General features: G+C 46.1%; 2 protein-coding genes across 3 annotated transcripts in view; one reads left to right on the forward strand and one right to left on the reverse strand.

Moving 5' to 3' along the window:
* Positions 1-4,806: 4,806 nt before the first annotated feature.
* On the forward strand, positions 4,807-10,443 carry RARB (retinoic acid receptor beta). The gene is made up of 5 exons (XM_024738176.1): positions 4,807-4,845; positions 4,956-5,291; positions 6,034-6,238; positions 7,037-7,195; positions 8,785-10,443. Exons 1-5 carry the CDS (start codon positions 4,807-4,809, stop codon positions 8,979-8,981), a joined length of 936 nt encoding a protein of 311 aa, XP_024593944.1. The 3' UTR covers positions 8,982-10,443.
* TOP2B (DNA topoisomerase II beta) overlaps positions 10,317-20,980 on the reverse strand; it is a 45,942-nt gene continuing 35,278 nt past the window's right edge. Inside the window, exons 28-35 of one of the 2 annotated variants that reach the window (XM_024738175.1) lie at positions 20,073-20,217; positions 19,687-19,848; positions 17,959-18,160; positions 16,962-17,038; positions 15,692-15,802; positions 13,392-13,514; positions 11,747-11,838; positions 10,317-10,818 (exon numbers count right to left, since the gene is read on the reverse strand). In XM_024738175.1, the coding sequence (XP_024593943.1) occupies positions 10,651-10,818; positions 11,747-11,838; positions 13,392-13,514; positions 15,692-15,802; positions 16,962-17,038; positions 17,959-18,160; positions 19,687-19,848; positions 20,073-20,217 (1,080 nt within the window). In that variant the 3' untranslated portion in view covers positions 10,317-10,650. The remainder of the gene's footprint in view (positions 10,819-11,746; positions 11,839-13,391; positions 13,515-15,691; positions 15,803-16,961; positions 17,039-17,958; positions 18,161-19,686; positions 19,849-20,072; positions 20,218-20,980) is intronic. The other variant, XM_024738174.1, reaches the window with a different exon arrangement.

Below are 20,980 nucleotides of genomic sequence, written 5' to 3' on the forward strand. Positions count from 1 at the left end.
ACGGACAGGAAGGGCCCCGGACCCGCTGGTGGCAGTGTCCTCTAGGCTGCCGGTCGTGGGGACCACACCCAGTCACATGAGCATCTGGGAGAAATTCTCAGCTCCCCCAGCCTGCTGGGTCCAGGCGGAGTGAACTTGTCCAGCAGCTCTGAGGCTTCCTCCGAGGGAGAGTCCAGCGTGGAGGCCCGGTTGGTGCAGCGCTTCGGCTCTGGGCGGATCGGCGCCGCGGGTGCGCAGAGCCCTGACGGGCACTGGGGGTTGAGTGGGCGGTGCAGTGACCGCGGGCCGCAGGGTTACAGACCGAGGGCATGTCAGGCGGGGCTGGCAGAGGTGGCAGGAGGCCCAGGCCGCTTTTCCAGCGAAACCCACCAGACGTCTGGGGTGAGCTGACGGCCGCCTCCTGTCCGTGGGCCTGCCCGTGGCTTCCTGCCGGCTGTGCCCAAGCTCTGCCTGTGCCGGCGCCCTGGCAACCTTGCTTGCTCTGCTTCTGCTCTGTGGGTCACGGTCGTCTGGGGCTGCGTGGTCAGGGCATCCCAGCGGGAGTCCCACTTGGAATACATCAGTCAGCCACATCTCAGCTGTGTGGCGCTGGGCACCCAGCTTAGCCTTTCTGAGCCTCCGGCCCCTCGTCTATAAAATAAACATACTCACCTCACCGAGTTCTTCACGAGGTTGAATGGAGAGCACGTGTAACGCTTGATATACACCAGGCATTTAATAAGTGGTAAATAGTGGCCTTCTTTTTTGGTAGACTGTAAGCTCTTTTAAAAAAAAAAAAAATCTTCTTCCTCTTTTTATAAGCACCTGGCACAGTGCCTGGGACATAAGTAGGTACTCAGTAAATGTTTATTTGAGTCAGATGAATTACTTTTAGCATAAACAGATATTTCTCAAATTCTGTGTCCTATTTATTATCCCCTAAAGAACTTTAGCCATGTTTTGACTTCTGTGGTCTTTTGAGGGAAGAGCTGGAACAGACGTTCACCCCGAAGGCGGGGGTGGGCAGAGACTCACGTGCTGCCAGAGCTCCTCGGAAATCTTCCCGTGATTTCCTGCCCTGATCTGATGGAGGCCGCCGGGCCAGGCTCGCTTTGGTGATGCAAACGTGGTGGTTTTCTTCCAGATTCTGAGAATCTGCACCAGGTATACCCCAGAGCAAGACACCATGACGTTTTCGGACGGCCTGACCCTGAATCGAACCCAGATGCACAACGCCGGGTTCGGCCCCCTGACCGACCTCGTGTTCACCTTTGCCGGCCAGCTTCTGCCTCTGGAGATGGACGACACGGAGACAGGCCTTCTCAGCGCCATCTGCTTGATCTGTGGAGGTACCGCCACCTAGAAAACCCTCGTGGAGGGTCCGTGAAGAGCAACTCACACTTGTAATTTTTGGGAAATTCCTCATCTCCACTTTGGAGTTAGTTTGCATGGAAAAGGACATGTGGATAAAGCCGGGCATGCATGCTTAGAGTTCGTTGCATTTTTCAATATTTTTGTTAGTTAAATAAAGGCATTTGGGGTTTTTCTGCTCTGAAATCCCAAAATGCTATTTCTCCAGTTACCACAGGTGCTTTTTTAAAGGTAGGATTAGACTGTTGTAACGTAAGTTGCCGCGGGACATTTTTACCAAAATGGCGGCCTCCAGGAGAGCTCACACTGATGAATATTCCTGGTACCTCTGTCACCAGTGTCCTTTTCCCCACATTGAGCTGCACCCAACCCCCTCCTCCCCGAGAGACCCTCCAAAACCTGCAGGTAGGTCTGGCCCAGGCTCTTATGGACGCACTGCTTTGTCCTGGGTCCTAGTGCACGTGAAGCCTTGTGTGCGCCCCCCAAGAGTAGAGCCTCTGTTTCCCCCAGTCCTGTGGAGCTCCTGCACTAAAGCCCTGCTGGCCTTCAAAGCCAAATGCTCTGGGGACTCCTCCTGACGCGAGACCCCCAGGCTGGGGAGCCTGACATGGGGCTCAGAAGTCTCACTCCTCTGGGAGAACCTCTGCCATATAATTATTTTCCAGTTTGTGTGTCACCCACTGGCAGTATGGGATTTGATTATATCACGAAAGCACCCCTCTTACTGTCTTGTTGTGTCTTCTTCTTTGTCTTTGGATGTAGAGTATCTTTTTTGGTAGGCTCCAGTGTTTTTTTTGGTCAGTGGTTGTTCAGCAATTAGTTGTGATTTTGGTGTTTTCATCAGAGGAGGTGAGCTCAAGTCCTTCTACTCTGCCATCTTATCTCCAATCCCTGTAGATGTATTTTTTTGTTTTAATTTTTTTAATTTTTAATTTAATTAATTTTGGCTATACTGCACAGCTTGTGGGATCTTAGTTACCCGATCAGGGATTGAACCCGAGTCCTCAGCAGTGAGAGTGTGGAGTCCTAACCATAAGGGCCAGGCTCCTGGCCACATGGACCTCCCTGGGGGCTACGTGCACGTCCCGGTGACACGTCCGCCAGCCTCCCCAGGACAGGAGATTGGGGAGGACAGGCACAGGAGGCCATGCCTCCCGTGGCCTTGTGACATGCCCTCACTGCCCTGCATCCTGCCTGCAGGTCAAGTGCTGGTCTAGCCCCCTCTCCAGGGGAGGAGGCTGAAGCTCTGCTCCACAGAGGGGGTAGGAGCAGAGAATGTTTTAAAACCACCACGCGTGTTGTGCCTCAATGTTTAAACCAGTGTATCTCCTATTTCGAAAAAATGGGGTGGAGTGAGTGATACAAAGTAATGGTTTTTAGGACGCGTGTTCCCTGCTCCCTGCTCCCTGCTGAGGTGACCTTGAGCTGAGCGAGCCCTGAATAGAAGAGCCCCCTGCGTGCGGAGAGGCGGGGGCGGTGCCGCGGGGAGAAGGGGCGGTGCGGGGCCTGGAGAGGACCGCACGCCCGGGGGATGGCTGCGACGCCCAGGTGCCCTGATGACCGTGCTGAGCAGTGGGTCCGGCTGCAGAGGTGGAAGGACAGAAGCGGACGGGGCCGCTGCGCCCCACGCCCCATGCTCCGTGGCCCCGGCAGGCAGTGGGCGACCCTCGGCGTCCCTGGGGGCGAGGGTAGGGCGTCGTGCCCTGAGGAGGGTTAGCCTTGCCCATCAGCGGGCTCCGTGTGTCCGCCACGCCCCTCCTTTGGAGGGTCGACCTGGCTGGGCCTGTTTTTACGCATCTCGTGGGGCCCGCGTGCTCCACCTCCCAGACCAAACCCCCTCCTTTCAAATGAAGGGCAGTTTTTCCTGGAGCAGCGCTTGGCGGCGGCCGCTGGCGTTTGCCTTTAGCGTAACAAGCCGGAGCTCCGAGGTTTGTCCCCGGGGCGGCCTGGCCCAGCCCCAGGCCCTCACCGCTGGACGCCTATTTATGCCTGGTTTTGGCTTTGAACTTTGTAGGGCGAGGGGCAACAGGACAGGGTTTCACTGCTTCATCAGAGTCCACGTACTTTGCAGCTTGTGAGGAAAGCCCTGCCACTTGTGAGGAAAGCCCTGCCACATGGAATGGGCGCCACGTGCGCTGCCGTCTGGGCTCGGGTTTCGGGGGAGCTGCGGGCGGCCCCCAGACCCAGCTCTTCCACCCCGGCGGGCGCGGCGCCCATGCACGAAGCTGCAGAGGCTTGCTGCCTGTTTGATCCAACCTGGAAGCGTGTGTAGAGGTTCTGGCCCCTCAACACCGAGCACATGGTGACCCCCACCAAGGCCATGCTTCTGGCGCCTCTCCAGACGCTGAGGGACCTTGGGCTGGGGCTTGGGAGTCTCATGCTGGCACCGTCACGCGTGTGGTCACACGTGTGCTCTCGGGCCTCCGAGGGAGCGAAGGCTCGTGCCCGATGACGTCTGGGTCCCTCTGCTGCTCTGACAATGGCGTGGCTTCAGGCCCTGTCGGCCACCAAGGTGAAGGGCCACAGGCCGGCCACAGGGACCCAGAGGGAATGGCTGAGCCCGGGGGAGGGGGCGGTGTCCCTGGACAAGTGTCCGAGAGGTGCAGCTGGTCCCCTCCAGGGAAGGAGTCTCTGTGGTGCTTTGATAACCACGCACATTCACGCCTGGGCTGCCACGGGCCACGCGCCGGGCACGCAAAGCCTGAGCGCAGCTCCTGGTTCCGCCCAAGCCCCTCCCGCGGAACCCGAAGGCTGTGCGATGTTCTCTCTCCAGGCCACTGGGCACGCACCGCTGCGAGCCAGGTAGGTCCTGTGAAGAGCCGCCCAGGCTGGGAGCTGCAGAAGGCCCTCGGCAGGGCCAGCGGTCACCTCCCCGAGAGGGGCACCCGGGCTTGGGTGGTGGCTGGCTGCCGGGAACAGAGGTGGAGAGCACAGGCCCGAAGCAAGCCATGCCTCCTGGGACTCACGTGACCCAGGACAGGCTGCTGGGGTCTGTGCCTTGCCTGTAGCATGGGGTGACAGTAGCGTCTGCCTCGTGGGTTGATACAGAAGTTAAGTCGCGGTTAGAAGCACCAGGCATGGGCCCCGTGTGGTCGGCGATCCACCCTGCATCAGCTGTTGCTGCACTGGGTGGGGCGTGCTCGTGGCCATCTGCTGCTCTCAGACGTCTTCTGACCGGGAAGGCGTGACAGCAGACCTTCTCATCAGCAGGGCCGCCACGGCCTCCCTCCACGGGGCGTCCACGCTGGAGTCCTGCCTGTCTGCGTCTTCCTGGGGACTGGGGGGACACAGCCACGGCACGGGAGCATCTGGCCCTTCCCTGCAGCGGCCCGGCCCCTCCCTGGTTGCTGTGGTCCAGTGGCTGTGAGGCTCCTGCACCCACACTGCCCATCAGATTGGAAGGGCTTCCCCACCGGAAGCGTCCTTGCCCCAAACCCCTGGCACTTCCCTGAGACAATGCAAGATTCCGCAGAAATTCTTCTTCCGGGAGCCGTGGTGGGGTCGCGGAGAGCGGGCAGGGCTTTCTCAGGGGGCCAGCCGACCCTCTGCCATGCCATGGGACGGACAGGAAGGGCCCCGGACCCGCTGGTGGCAGTGTCCTCTAGGCTGCCGGTCGTGGGGACCACACCCAGTCACATGAGCATCTGGGAGAAATTCTCAGCTCCCCCAGCCTGCTGGGTCCAGGCGGAGTGAACTTGTCCAGCAGCTCTGAGGCTTCCTCCGAGGGAGAGTCCAGCGTGGAGGCCCGGTTGGTGCAGCGCTTCGGCTCTGGGCGGATCGGCGCCGCGGGTGCGCAGAGCCCTGACGGGCACTGGGGGTTGAGTGGGCGGTGCAGTGACCGCGGGCCGCAGGGTTACAGACCGAGGGCATGTCAGGCGGGGCTGGCAGAGGTGGCAGGAGGCCCAGGCCGCTTTTCCAGCGAAACCCACCAGACGTCTGGGGTGAGCTGACGGCCGCCTCCTGTCCGTGGGCCTGCCCGTGGCTTCCTGCCGGCTGTGCCCAAGCTCTGCCTGTGCCGGCGCCCTGGCAACCTTGCTTGCTCTGCTTCTGCTCTGTGGGTCACGGTCGTCTGGGGCTGCGTGGTCAGGGCATCCCAGCGGGAGTCCCACTTGGAATACATCAGTCAGCCACATCTCAGCTGTGTGGCGCTGGGCACCCAGCTTAGCCTTTCTGAGCCTCCGGCCCCTCGTCTATAAAATAAACATACTCACCTCACCGAGTTCTTCACGAGGTTGAATGGAGAGCACGTGTAACGCTTGATATACACCAGGCATTTAATAAGTGGTAAATAGTGGCCTTCTTTTTTGGTAGACTGTAAGCTCTTTTAAAAAAAAAAAAAATCTTCTTCCTCTTTTTATAAGCACCTGGCACAGTGCCTGGGACATAAGTAGGTACTCAGTAAATGTTTATTTGAGTCAGATGAATTACTTTTAGCATAAACAGATATTTCTCAAATTCTGTGTCCTATTTATTATCCCCTAAAGAACTTTAGCCATGTTTTGACTTCTGTGGTCTTTTGAGGGAAGAGCTGGAACAGACGTTCACCCCGAAGGCGGGGGTGGGCAGAGACTCACGTGCTGCCAGAGCTCCTCGGAAATCTTCCCGTGATTTCCTGCCCTGATCTGATGGAGGCCGCCGGGCCAGGCTCGCTTTGGTGATGCAAACGTGGTGGTTTTCTTCCAGATTCTGAGAATCTGCACCAGGTATACCCCAGAGCAAGACACCATGACGTTTTCGGACGGCCTGACCCTGAATCGAACCCAGATGCACAACGCCGGGTTCGGCCCCCTGACCGACCTCGTGTTCACCTTTGCCGGCCAGCTTCTGCCTCTGGAGATGGACGACACGGAGACAGGCCTTCTCAGCGCCATCTGCTTGATCTGTGGAGGTACCGCCACCTAGAAAACCCTCGTGGAGGGTCCGTGAAGAGCAACTCACACTTGTAATTTTTGGGAAATTCCTCATCTCCACTTTGGAGTTAGTTTGCATGGAAAAGGACATGTGGATAAAGCCGGGCATGCATGCTTAGAGTTCGTTGCATTTTTCAATATTTTTGTTAGTTAAATAAAGGCATTTGGGGTTTTTCTGCTCTGAAATCCCAAAATGCTATTTCTCCAGTTACCACAGGTGCTTTTTTAAAGGTAGGATTAGACTGTTGTAACGTAAGTTGCCGCGGGACATTTTTAGGATGAGCCAAGGAACTTGCGTGTGCTGTTTGCTCTTCAGGGGCTGAGATTACAAGTCACTGTGTTGGCCCCCTACCATCCTTGGGAGGTCTCGGGTGAAATATGGTTCTTCTTTGTAGTGACCCCTCCTGGCTCACGGGAGGCCGAATCACGTGTGGTTAACGAGTTAACTGGCATCAAGTAGGGGGCTGATTGTGCCTTTTTAACCATCCTGCTCAAGGTTTCCTTTAATTCAGTTCAGTAGTGACACCTCCTGGTCACGAGAAGTAATTCTCTACCGGGGACAAAAGCAACCAGCCTTCAAAATGTGGACATTTTCAAGTATCACTGCTTAAGGCAGTTGCACACATCTTCAGATTCGTTTATGTGCCTGAATCATCAAATTAATAAGGTTACGATATAGTGGAACCGAGGGAGGGGAACTGGGCAGAAACTCGAGCCTGCAAATGCGTAACTCTTTCTGCCCTGATACTGATTAATACCTTACTCCTGGAATCTAGACCGTCAGGACCTTGAGGAACCAACAAAAGTAGATAAGCTACAAGAACCACTGCTGGAAGCACTAAAAATTTATATCAGAAAGAGACGACCCAGCAAGCCTCACATGTTTCCAAAGATCCTCATGAAAATCACAGATCTCCGCAGCATCAGTGCTAAAGGTATGTCCGCCACGCTGCACTCACCCACCAGGTGGGTTTGCGGTCCTGACCACGTTGTATTGCTTTTTAAAACCCTGTGTTTCGATTGCGGATGTTTGATAGTAGCTGCCCTTTTGCTATTATTCTGGAATTCATTTCTCATTGGAATCAAAAGGAATTAAATAGTACCTGCCCTTAAAAACAGTAAAACCTCAAGTCTTACCCTACTCAGTGATCTCAGTAGATTAGGAGAGCTTTAAAATTCAGATGACTGAGTGATTAGAAAAACTGTTTCCAAGAGAGCATACTACATGACCGGCATTTTAAGTTTCTCGTTTTGTACATTTCATTCCCGCTTTCCATACGTGCTCTGGTTTGTGTAAACTTGATTGCAGTTTTTCCCGAACACCCAAACCTCAAGAAAAAATGAGTAGTGCTTAGGGTGACCGTGACTGGTTACATCAGTGTAGCCGTTCTCTCAGTGTGTAGGCAGATTTAACTTCTGCACCTCTAAGCAAAGGGATTCTTGCCTTCCTGAGAGGTGTAACAGTTTTTCCCTCGTGATCTCCAGTTAGTATGGCGACTGGAGCAATTACAGAAGTGCCTGGAGCCACATGGCAGCCGAGTGTGAGAGCAGGACATGCGGTTGTCACTCCCCTTCCCTGAAGGCCTGGTGAGCCAGGGAACAAACTCGGCATTTCAGGAAGTGCCTAGAAGCACAGCTAACGTGTTTGACAAGGAGTTTCAATTCCTGAGCTCCTTCTAAGAGACCCTGAGTTCATCCCTAGCTTGGGATTAAGTGTAGAAGTCACCAGTCTTGACCACTGTCACTGTGACGTCTCTGATTTTATTTTTTCACATCTTTATTGGAGTATAATTGCTTTACAATGGTGTGTTAGTTGCCGCTGTATATAACGAAGTGAATCAGCTCTACGTATACATACATCCCCATATCCCCTCCGTCTCCGATTTTAAATCCGCGAGGCTGTGGAACTTCATACTGCCCCTCCCTGTACCTGGCTGGACAGTGCTAACAGAGCGGACACGTTCTGTAACCCGCATCGTCCAGTGGCCACCAGCCACACGTGGCTCTCAGGCCCTTGAGATGGGGCTCATGTGGCCGAGGCACGCTTTTCCTTCGGGAGTTAACCTAGCAGGTGTAAACACTCGCGTGTACATAGCGGCCACCCTCCTGGGCAGCACGGTGCTACATCGAGTGGGTGATCTCGTTCGCCACACGTCTGTTTCTCAAGTCCCTGCCTGCACTTGTGGGGAACTGCTCTCCTTTCACCGTCTCTCTTCAAGATATACCCTTTCTGGTCTCTTACCAGGAGCTTCTCTTTGCAAATTTGTCGAGTAAATATATACTGATACTGTTTCCTAAAGCTGACAGAGGTGTGGAGTTGTCACATTTAAGTATGTCAGCCTATCTCTGCTGCTCTTCTACAGATGAAGTGGAAATGTTTTAATGGTGTCAAATTAGGAGAGCCTCTGGGAGGCCCCAGTAGCACGGTTTTCACCCACCGTTGTTAAAGTAGATGAAAGTTGATTCCCTGGTTATCACCTTGACTCCGTATCTCTACCAGATTTCTCTGATCTCTTTTGAAAAGGTGCAGAACGTGTAATTACCTTGAAAATGGAAATTCCTGGCTCCATGCCCCCTCTCATTCAGGAAATGCTGGAGAATTCTGAAGGACATGAACCCTTGACCCCAAGCTCGAGTGGGAACACAGCAGAGCACAGTCCCAGCACCTCGCCCAGTTCCGTGGAGAACAGCGGTGTCGGTCAGTCACCACTGCTGCAATAAGACACTTTCTAGCCACTTCCAACATTCCCCAGTACCTTCACTCCTGGGATTTAAAATGCAAGGAAAAAACATTTTTACTGCTGCTTAGTTTTTGGACTGAAAATATATTCAAACTCAAGAAGGACCAAGAAGTTTTCATATGTATCAGTATATACCCCTCACTGTCTAACTTACCTAGAAGTACAAACTTTTTAAATTCTAAAAATCAATCAGCCATTTCATGCAACCGAAAACCAGTTAAAAGCTTCTATTCTCCTCTGTGAACACTCAAGATTGCATGGCAAAGACCCAGTCAAAATGACTTACCCCTGGTTAAGTTCCTGAAGACTCTGTACATACAGAAGTATGGCTCTGTTCTCTCTCTCCTATACGTTTGGTGCTTTCCTTTTGTCTTGCATACTCCAAATAACCAAGACACCAAGGTTATGAAACAGATTACTGTACATGTCAAGAAAGGGTCAAAAAGATAACTCTTGCCTTCGCAGATCAAGACGTCGAGGAAAGGAAATGGGACTGTCGTACGGTGTGGCAAGATAAGGCTAAAGGTGTTCTACTTTAGTTAGTGTAGAAGCTTGTCCTTGCTCTCTGGATGCTCTCAGACCGCATCTTTTCTTTCATGTTGCCCAGTGAAGTATACGACAAATTCACTGCTCTAGCAGAAGAGAATTCTGTTATCAGTGTAACTGCCAGTTCAGGTATCAAATGTCATTTGTTAAACTGTGGGTGTCACTTTAAATTAAAAGTGGTTTATTACTTGTTTAATGACATAACTACACAATTTTTTTTTAAAAGATACATTTTTACAGTAATGATAGCCTCCAAGGCAAACACTTTTCAGTGTTAATATAAGTTTTTGTTTACCTAGTCACAAGCCATTAGGGAGGTTTCATGGGATAATGACGGGCTGGTCTCTCACCTGCACCGTGTAACTAACTCTGTATCCTCCTTCCTGATTCCCGCTTGATACTGGGGGGATTCGCGTTGCCTCCCCAAAGTCACCGGCAGAGAATCTGCGTCCTCTGGCCTGGTTCAGTCAGTCACTACGAACGGAGTGGAGGCTGGGGTGGAGTGGTTAACAGACCCAAGTGTCTGTCAGTTTCTTAGTTCTCATTTAAGCACTAGTGGAAAAATTTTTTTTTTGATATATTAGCAAGTCTGTGATGTACTTTCACTGGCTCTGTTTGTACATTGAAATTGTTTAACAATGCTTCTTTCTATGTTCATATACTGTTTACCTTTTTCCATGGAGTCTCCTGGCAAAGAATAAAATATATTTATTTTAAAGGTGTATGAGAGCTTTTACTGCACGTTCACCTTCAGTAAAGAGACGGAGAACACAGTTCCATTTTTAATGTTTAAATTTCATTTCAAAAAGCAGGTCTGTAGTCTGCAATCAGTCAATCATGACAATTAAAATCTGTGCTAATGCACGACAGTCTAACAATTCTACAAGCCAATCAGACAGTACATGACATCTCAGTGAGTAAAAAAGAGCCTAAAACTGTACGTGTAAGAACAAAATGTTAAAAGGCCTACCACAATAATAAAAAACCGTCAATTACATCGTCACATTAAAATAAGCCAGATGTACAAAAGTCTTGAGACAGAAAAGACAAAAGGGACAACACAAGTTATCTGCTGAAAACTGTTTTCTGTGCTCTGTGGGCACCTAATTGAACATCGCAAAATCAACATCTTCTTCTTCATCAGACTCTGCAAAATATTTTACTTCTTTCCTAGCCCGACCGGTCCGCGGCAGAGAAGGTGGTTCAGAAGTGAAGTCTGATGGGAAGATGTCCATATCTGAATCCTGATCGAAAGATGTTTTCTTCGGTTTCTAGACATTTTTTTTTTTAAGAGATTTAAAACCCCGAAGTTGGGGGGGGGGAAAAAAAAAGACTAGTGTTAAAAAGAATTACTATTCCTCACACTTCACTTATATTTGGGAAATACGAACTGCAACGCTAACTCAAGCAGGAAGCCAGTTACCTCATCATTTTCATGAAGGGATAATGTGCCACCTTGGTGATCTCATGACACCACCAGTACTTATTTCTGTCTAAGCTTGTGTTACCCAGCAAATCTGCACAATGCACAGATGAGTTAAAATCCAAGTTGTCTTATTGGTAAGTACCTATCAATTCATAAGAGGAAAATAAGACTTATGGACAGTATGTGTAGTGCACGCAGGAAGCGTTTATAAAAGGCAGAGGAAGGTCACCAGGATGGGCCACAGTCACAGCAGATGACTGGATGGAAAACGTCAGTGTAGAGAGCACCACGGAGCTAAAGTCATCTGTTCGTGTTTTTTAAGTTTTAAAAGGAAGGGGGAGAGAGAAAAAAGGGTGGCATTTGATGTTATTAATTTACCTTAAAGAGATAGTGTACTGCTGGAGAAGGGTCAGACAAATTGGGAAAAGTAGCCACGGTCAAATGAATTCAAGTAAATCAGTCCTGGTCAAATAAATTCGAGTTCAAAAGAAATAGCCTTAATTTGGTCTGGAAAGTAATACTTTAGGGTAGCATGTAACTTCTGCCACTGCAGGCCGTGGAAGACTCAAGCAGGCTGATTTATGCTGCCCTTTATCCAAGAGGTGGTCCCGATTATATAAATTTTACACGTGGATAATTCTTTAACCATATACAAGCCCCCTATGGATAAGACGTGCTAGGTTTAAATCTGTTACAAGACATTACAGTAACAAGCGAACTAAGCCAATTACATAACATTCTTAAAACTGCATTAAAAAGATGCTCCTAATTACCTTGCTTGTCCTAGAGGTTTTCCTGCCAGGGTTATAATCACCTTCGTTTTCAGAGCCAGATGCTTTCCTCTTCTTTGCCCCTCGGCCTTTACCTTAAAATGATACAAAGGGGTTTTTCTCCCAAGGTTAATCAGTGCAATATTAAAAGTGTCAAAGCATTACTATACTTTTACTTCTTTGGCATGCCCAGTTGGTACTGCAATCCTGATCTCTTACTGTGATTAACATAGAAACAGTGTGTCAGCATCATTTCAGTTCTGGGGTTGACATGAGTAAGGAGTATTTCACCAATACATTTAAATTAGTTGGAAAGTGCTGGTGACAAACTTTAATGACCGAACCCCTAATGCATCAAAGAAACCTTGGCATTTTGCACAGGTGGTACTTGGCCTGAAAAGAAAATCTCTTAGAAGAGAATGTGTTAAATTGTATGCAATGAAAAAAATTAGTTTCTAATTTGTCATAGACCAATACTTCTAAAAATATAGATGAATTACTAGAAAAGCAAGACATACTTTCTTATTAGCACACATTGTAAAGGTCTGGGTGCTTACTGTAACTTCTCCTGCCACACAGCAGTGACAGCCAGTTGCATATCCCGTTTTAAGTAGCACAGCCCTACAGTCAATTCCCCAGTATTAATCACGAGCCCATCTGTCAAATCCATATTCCTTCTCAGACTAGAGTCACCCCGTGCGGCCTATTCTTTTTTTCATCTACCTAATCTTGCATGCTCATCACTGGAGGAGGAAGAGGAGAAGGTAACATGTAAACGGTCACCAAACGTTCTCCATCCTACAGTGATGCCAGAGAAAGAGAAAAAGTAAACGGCAATTCTAAATTTTTTAAACTTTAAGAGCTATGACTGATTGTACTAGTTAAGATAGCCTAAATGGTCTTGGGATGTCACACTTGATCAAATGAATCGATGAGATGGCACTACTGAATTTATAAAGGTTTCAAACCATGCACAGCCTAAGTACCAACCTCCCTAGTCACTATGTTTCTTTTCTGCCCCTTCGGTTCCCTGTAGGTCTGTATCTCCTTAACCCAACCAACGCTTTAAGAAATAAACACGTTGATGAGAGTATCTATCAGTTGGACAAAAGACTGAACAGCTACCCTTAGAGAAATCATGTCTTACATATTTTTTTAAGCATCTTTAAGGACTTCGTAGATTCCAGAGGCAAAGAGGAGACAGCAGGGAGAGGAGCTGGTGCTGTGCCCTTGCGGGGGCCCTGAGGACAGCTGTTTCAGCTCCCACATGAGGACAGGGCTCTGGTCTAAGGGTCCCCGCTCCAGCCTCCGCCAAGGAGTCTCACACTTTAATGAGGACCCCCCCCACACTGCCTTTTATAACCACTTCCAGGGAGTCCGCTGCAGGGGGTCTCTGAACCATTCTTTGGTAGCAAGTTGCTGACTTACTTGACCTCTTTGAGTCTCAGTTTCTTGATTTGTAAACAAAGTGGACTAAATTGCTGTATTTCCTTTGGACTCTAATTCAGCACTGATTCTTAGAACATTGCTTACTGAGGAGTGAAGCAATTTAAAAGAGGTACCCAGTCTCTCTAAATTCAGTTAGTAGAAGAGACTAAACACTTGCCACATGGAATATGCTAGAGGGTTATACAAAGATAATCCTCACCTTTGGGTGCTGTTGTCTTCTTTGGAACGCCAAATTCGGAATCCGAGTCAGAGTTTACAGTCTCTACTTTCTTCTGTTTGGGAATTCTCTTGGGCTTGGGGGCTGTATCTAAAGATGGTTTTCCTATTAAGCAAATTTCCATTTCATAGATCAATGTGATAGTCTTACAACAATTCAAGCTGGAGTGAGTCCTATAACGATGGAATTTCTTACTGCTGATATGAAATTGAGTAGCCTTAAATAATAAAATGATTTCTCTCCGTTTGGTGCCAGTGTAAAGGCAAACAACTGCTCATACGTGACAAATGGTTTTTATTTAATTTTTCATAATTTGCCTTTTGATAATTCAATTGAGATATTTTAAATTAACAAGGGCCATTAAAATGAATTAAGCAATAACTTTTAAAAAGCAGTAGTAAAAAGACATTAATGCTAACGCCAAGTATAACCACATGTTAAGTTCTAACTTTTAAAATGTTTTAGAGAAAAAAAAATTATGGGACCCTCAAATACCACGAATAGAAACTTCACTTCCATTCAGAGGTTGAAATCAGACTTGGTACTTTTATGGGAAAAGAAATATGAAAATTCTAGGTAAGTGGATAATAGATCCAAAGGCCTTTATTTTGATGAATTTTGTTTTTAAAGACTTTGCTTCATTTACAGTCTATGAAAATTGATAAATCAGCCTTTACTTGTGTGATTAGTAAAACCTAATTTGAAAAAAAAGAATGTACTGAATTAACTACACTTTTCTATTAAAAACACCCACGCTCCTTATACGGAAAACGTGATCGCGATCCAGTACACGGTGCTCAAGGTGAGGCCCCTTGTTGGAACAGCAGGAGCGGCCCGCAGGCTCTGTGGGCTTTCCTACCGCTAGAGCCACGGGGCAGCCCCCGGCAGGAGTGCGGGCTCCACACGTGGGGAGGTGCAGTGACGACCCTTTCTCCTGGGACGTTTCCAGGCCTGCAGTGTTAGGTGGCACTGGCGACGCTACCGGGCGGGTGTAGGTCAGGTACGTGCAGCCTCTGAGCCCATCTGCTGTGAAGCACTGGAGCCACAGGACAGGAGTGGCTGCGCATGCTGGCCTTTCAGTTAATGCTAAGCTAACTCGTTAGGTCTAATGGGGGTGAACAGCCTGATGAAGCAAACGGGCTGACACGTTCAGAGAGGGAAAGGGGCTCCCCAGTTCTCAGGGTGGTTGTAAGATGCTCATATCAAGATGATAAAAAGATGCCTAAAGGGGAATTACAGGGCCCGTCTCAGTTTGCGTTCTCCAGAAGCAGACCGCACCTGATCCTAACGCAAAGCCTCGAGTTAGGAGTGCCCACTGGGGAGGTACAGCAAGGCAGTGCAGAACGAGACGGTGAAGAGAGGGCCGGGTAACGGGAGGGTGTCGAGCTGTCATCACTCTGGAAGCTTCACCGTGTGAGGAAGCGGAGAGCTGGCATGAAACCCGAGCAAGCTAACCTGAGGGGCACGAACCCTGAGAGACGTGCAGACCAGCTTTCCTCAGTCACGGGTAAAGGGTGGCGGGCACAGCAACAGAGAAAGTCCTCAGTAGAGAGAGACCACGGCCAGGGCGGGGCTAGAGGCTGGAGGGCCAATGTGTCGCCACCGCCCCAGTGTGCTCAGAACAGCAGGGGCTTTTACTGTTGTCCTGCACGCACACCTGTGCGTCTACAATGGTGGGTGTCTGCCGTGCGCTTCCAAGATCCTGAAGGGACACTCCAGACTGTTGATTTACTTGCTGGGTAAGTGGTGACTATCTTTTAAACCCAAAGCACTAACACTGACCTTCAAGGTGTGTGCCTCAGTACCAGTAACAGATTCATGAATCAACTCCACCAACTTGTTCATAAACAATCTAAGGTTACGGAAAAGAAAGCTGCATGATTCACAAACAACAAGAGGCCCAGACTGAGCTGAGCGATGGCTCCCGGGAGGAGTTAAGGCATGGCCTACACAGCTGAGGCAGGCAACTGCTATCAGCACAGACTCTCAGCCTACTTCACAACCCAACAACTAACTACAGCACAGCTTTACCAGAAAGCTGTCTTTCCATATCAATGCATGGGGTTATAATTACAGCAGCTTTAAAATGAAGTCTTACAGACATCTGAATAATTACCTCACATGGTTAAAAAACAAGAGGGATTTTCCTCATACACATTTATACTTCATACCTATTTTCTATTGAAGTCCTAGTGCAAATAGTTTCAAATTACATTAAGTTTCCTTTAACCGTCTCTGTATGTTTTATGCAATGCTTAACAAAATCAAATACAAGTACATACCCTTCTTAGCAGCTACTGTTTTACTTGGAACTTTTTCTGTTTGTTTCAGACCAAATGATGGTGAAAAGACAGAAGCAGAATCTTCTTCATTACTGTCAAATTTAGCTGAATCTAAAAATTACAGGGTTTTTTTTCAGTAAAGAGATTCTATAAGGACCACTTAGTAGTAAAACTGATGCTTTTTACTGATGACATCTCTTTAGCTAGATAATAGATCTTGTAAGTTTCTATTTTGTGATCATATCACAGTATACAAACAGCGGAAAATAATATAACAATGTTATATTTCAAAAAAGTTACTCTGTTGTAGAACATAGAAACGCATACAGTAATAAAAATTCCTAATAGTCCCAAACGCTAATCATTTAAAACATAACTGACCAATTCAAAAATAAATACGACTTATTTTAAAATGAGACATTAAAAAGTTCTCACTGTGATTATTTTTAGCATCTACACATCTAATTAACCATTTCAGGAATATCAGTAATTCAGTAATAACGCCCATCAACTTTACGTCATTAAAGGTTAATTGAAAAGGCATGTAGGCTTACCTTCAGTTTACTTTTACACTCAATTTAATTAATCAATACCTCCCTCCATCCTTCCCCCACTCAAACCAAAACAGGGACTCTTAAAATGGCAACTTGGATGTGAAAGTTTTATATAGCTGTTTTGACATGCTTTCAAAAATGCATATCTATCAATACTTATAGAACCTGTACCGCATCTATCTACATGTATGTGTGTATTTAAAAAATGGAAAACAGTAACTCAAATGTAACTAGGTTGTTCTGACCTTAGAAATTCCACACACAGAAATGTAGGCAATAAAAAAGTACACACACTGATTAAATTTGCTTCTATGAAGGTTCTAGTCTTTCAGCTACTGGGGTTCAGTAAAACAAATCTGCATATTGGTACACTTGTAGCTTTAAAAAAAAGCTGTCATATATCCATTCACATTGCCATGAAAATTAAATTTTGCTCTTCCAGAATTTCTCTGTCTATACTTTTTTCTCTCCTTAAAACACTCACACTCCCCCCACTACACACACACACACACACACACACACACACGTTTGCAACTGCTTCTCCACGTAAATGCTTCCATAATGCTGATTTTGACCAATCAGTTGGGAATCACCTCAGGAAAACTAAATAAACCTTATTACATTGGGGAAAATGTAAAATGAAGGTAAGTTTTTTACTCAAAAAAATCCATAGCAATAATACGTAAGTAACCAAGAAAAAGACTAAATGAGCATACCATCTTCTGACTTCTGAGAGTATGAAGGAAATGAGAAGAGATTCCCGTAATCCTGACCTTTATCATGGGAAGACTTTCTAATAGAAAGAAAAATTAAACACAACAATATAATGTAAGTATCTGGTTTCAACTTTGACAATGTATATATAATATGTCCTGCAGGATTATAATTACAGAACACAATTTTAGTTCTCTCATTTGTTTCCCTTTGCTAAAGACAGGGCAACCAAACTCCTTTCTTCTCTCTCATAAGTGTAAGTGTGCATGCATACACACAGAGACACCAGACAAACCAATGATTTAACAGAAAAGCAAAACTTTAAAGTTATTCAAGATATCACTAAATTTTATGGTTGACAGAACCTCTTCAGAATTTAACATCAGTAAATTATTGGCAAAAATCCCAGAAGAAAGTCCATCAGAAGAGGCGATAATCTGACTTCTAATACTTGACTGCTTGTGGTTAAAATACTTCCTTAAAAATCTGAAATAGTTCACAGACTTCACATCCTACATGTTATGTGTTCACACTCACCAGAGGCAAGAAAAAAATCAAGGCCAAAGCTAGGGAGGAAAATTAAACCTCTCAATTCTAAAGATTTAATAACTCTTCTCTGAACCAGGAGTGGTCAAGCTGTGTCCCGTATGCCTGCTGCCTAATTTTGTAAACAACATTTTACCGGAACACAGCTACGCTCATTCCCTTACGTATCACTTACGGCTGCTTTCCTGCTCCAAGGGCAGCACTGAGTAGTTGCAACAGAGACCATATGGCCTGCAAAGCCTAAAATATTTACTATCCAGCCCTTTATGGAAAAAATCTGCCAACCCGTGCTCTAAACTATAGCAACGGTTATGTAAACAGCTGTAATATTAAGCAGATATATTACTTCATGAGAAGGACCTGACCTGGGATGGAGCTGACTGTAAGATCGCTGCAGATGTCCCGACACCTAGCTGCACCATATAGCTGAACAGCAGTTGCTGTGTTACTCACTCTGGACTAGCTTTGGATTTGCCTGGTGAAAACGTATATTCATCTTTATCTAGGCCATCTGAAGGGACAAATTCATCTTCTCCATCATTTGTTATGGGAGATGCTTTAACTTTCAATTCCTCTAAATCATTATTGTCATCGTCATCATCGGCATCGTCGTCGTCCTCTTCTGAGAAATCAAATGTGTACTTAGGCCTTTCAGCTAGGACAAAAATAAGAGTGTTAAACTCAAACCCAGCTTTATCAACATGAAATACTATTCCAAACAACACACTTGAAATATATTCCAGCTGTCTCTTAAAATATACAAGAAAAAAAAGAAAAAGACAAGCATTAGAGAGCAAAAGACCACTCTGCCTCAGTTACTCTGATGGTGCTGACATCTGTCCTGTACTCCCTGGAGGCTCTGGGGCAACACTGCCTGCCTCGGGAGAGGGTGAGCTGATGAGACCACCAGGATGCTGCCTGTCATGCTTAAATCTTACTCAGAACAGTGAGGAAAGCAGTCATTATGGCCACTGTGAAAGTGACTGCTAATATGAGATTTCCCATTTCTGCAATTATGAAAGACAGCTCTTACAGGTCTTTAGGAAGTGCTGCACTTTCTCTTAACCTCTTCCATAAAAACTCCTATCTTCTCTTCACAGTAGTTTTACTATGAAATAACAAACAGTCATTTCTCAGATGAATAGTAAAAATAGAGATAAGACCTCAATATATTAGCAAAACAATATAATGCATAAAAAGGTACCAACTATGGAGAAAGGCACACTGGTATAATGCAAGTAAGATTTACTATAATTTCTAGCATATACTATGGAATAAAGTTTTAAAAGTCATTTGGATGCTCTGCAATTTTACACTTCATTTTAGATGTATGGAAGAAGCCTAAATACAATTTGAAAGCATTTAATAAATTTTCATGTAACTTGTTACTGTGTTAAAAATTCACCTCTAAACTATTGCAACATTGTAAATCAACTATAATAAAAAAACTTTTTTAAATTCATCTCTATTATACGACCTATGCACATTAGGAAAAGAAATTCAGTCACTTAGTGACTAAAGGCCTGAGATATAATTTTAAAAGTATCTCCCAGAGATAAAAACAATAATATTTTATTATTCATTTTATGTAAATTAGGACTTAACAATTTGAGAAGAATCTATAAAATAAGACACATCAGTTCTCAATTATTTGAAGACTTCAAATTAATGATTCAGAAAGGATCAAATCACATGCTTAACAGCAATATGTATTAGCAAAATGGGATTCTGCAAGCCTAACTCTAACAGTGTAATTATCTAAATTACACTGTGTGCATATGGAACCAGACTCCTCATGTAGGGGAAATTCTTCATGATACAAGGGGTGGAAAACGAAAAGAACACTACATAGCACTTCTATGGATCCATCACTGCTGGTATACTACATACACCAAGGTAGGTTTTTTTTAACTAAACATCTTCCAACTATGGAGGGAATACGACCCAAACTTTGTAACAAAAATCGGTAAGAAAACATGATTCACTTTAGAGAAATTCAGTCCAGCTTTGCTAGAAAATAGCATTTCGTAAAGGTTTTTTTGTCTTCATGAACTACAATTTCTGAAATACTAACGGTTTAGTGCTTCAGAAACACTGATGATACTAATACTACCAACTTATGAATAATACTAACTTTGTCAAACCATAATGTATATTAAAATATAAAATATATCAGAATACCAGCCGCTCTCCTAAGTAAAGAATCTCGTGGAATAACCACAGGTTCTGTTTCTTCCAAGTCACTTTCTGACTTGGATTCATCGTCTGACCAAGGATTCCGTTTCTTCACTTTCTTTGCGCTGGGTTTACCAGATGATGTAGGTGCTTTTCTCACCCTGGTACCTAAAAACAAATGGGCAACAATAAGACATGTATCAATACCTATCCAAACGTCATTAGTAAAAATAAAACTACTGTAATGAAAACTTCATGATAAAATAACAAACATTTGTGAAAACTGAAGACATTACTTCAACTAGTAGAAAAAAAGTACAATCAAAAGAATCTAGTAATATCCTGAACATACAGATTTTCTGACACACAAAAATACTCTAACAATTCCTCACCAGGCTCCTTTTTCTCCCTTTTGGGTTTGGGACCTTTATTTATAGGAGCTGACGGGATCAATGCCTCTTCTCCTGCACCTTCTACTTGCGCACCACTGAATTCTTCATCAAATTCCACTTTCACTGCTGTGGTATCGAGATCACCCTACACATTGAAAAGAAAACCAAACCATAAGTAAAAATAAAAGTTAAATTAGGGCTTCCCTGGTGGCACAGTGGTTGAGAGTCCGCCTGCCGATGCAGGGGACACGGGTTCGGTGCCCCGGTCCGGGAAGATCCCACATGCCGCAGAGCGGCTGGGCCTGTGAGCCATGGCCGCTGAGCCTGCGCTCCGCGACCAGAGAGGCTGCGACAGTGAGAGGCCCACGTACCGCAAAAAAAAAAAAGTTAAATTAACACCATATACTTCAGAGATACACTTCCAGCCAAGAGATCGTTTTTTCATATCAGATGAGTAAAAAAACAATATAAAGCGTGATTCTATTGAGGTCCTAAGAAATGACTTTGATCAGACCCTGTTTTACTTTATCTCATGCAGCTGTAGAAGATGACACTGCTTATCACTCCCTTCTATGACATGACAGCTACTTAAAACCAACTATGAAAAATAAGAAGGCAGCTTCTGATTATCAAACGGACTTTCAGACTCATAGCTAAGTATACCACAAGGTACCTGAAAAAATACGTTCCCATACCTCACGCCTCTATATACTAGAAAAAAATCTTCAGGTTACTGAATGAAAATAAGCAACCCATGTCTTATAATGCCTAGCAGTACATAATGAAGTCCCCTGACCCTGAGACAGAGGGAGGGAGGCCTAGGGCAAGGTCAGAGCAAACACCCCACTGGGCTTTGAAGAATCAGGTAGATTCGCCAGGTGAGGAGAAGGAACGCAGAGGGTCAGAGC

The sequence above is a fragment of the Neophocaena asiaeorientalis genome, unplaced genomic scaffold (assembly GCF_003031525.2).
Source record: "Neophocaena asiaeorientalis asiaeorientalis breed wild unplaced genomic scaffold, Neophocaena_asiaeorientalis_V1.1 scaffold691, whole genome shotgun sequence".
In the NCBI taxonomy this organism is placed as follows: domain Eukaryota; kingdom Metazoa; phylum Chordata; class Mammalia; order Artiodactyla; family Phocoenidae; genus Neophocaena; species Neophocaena asiaeorientalis.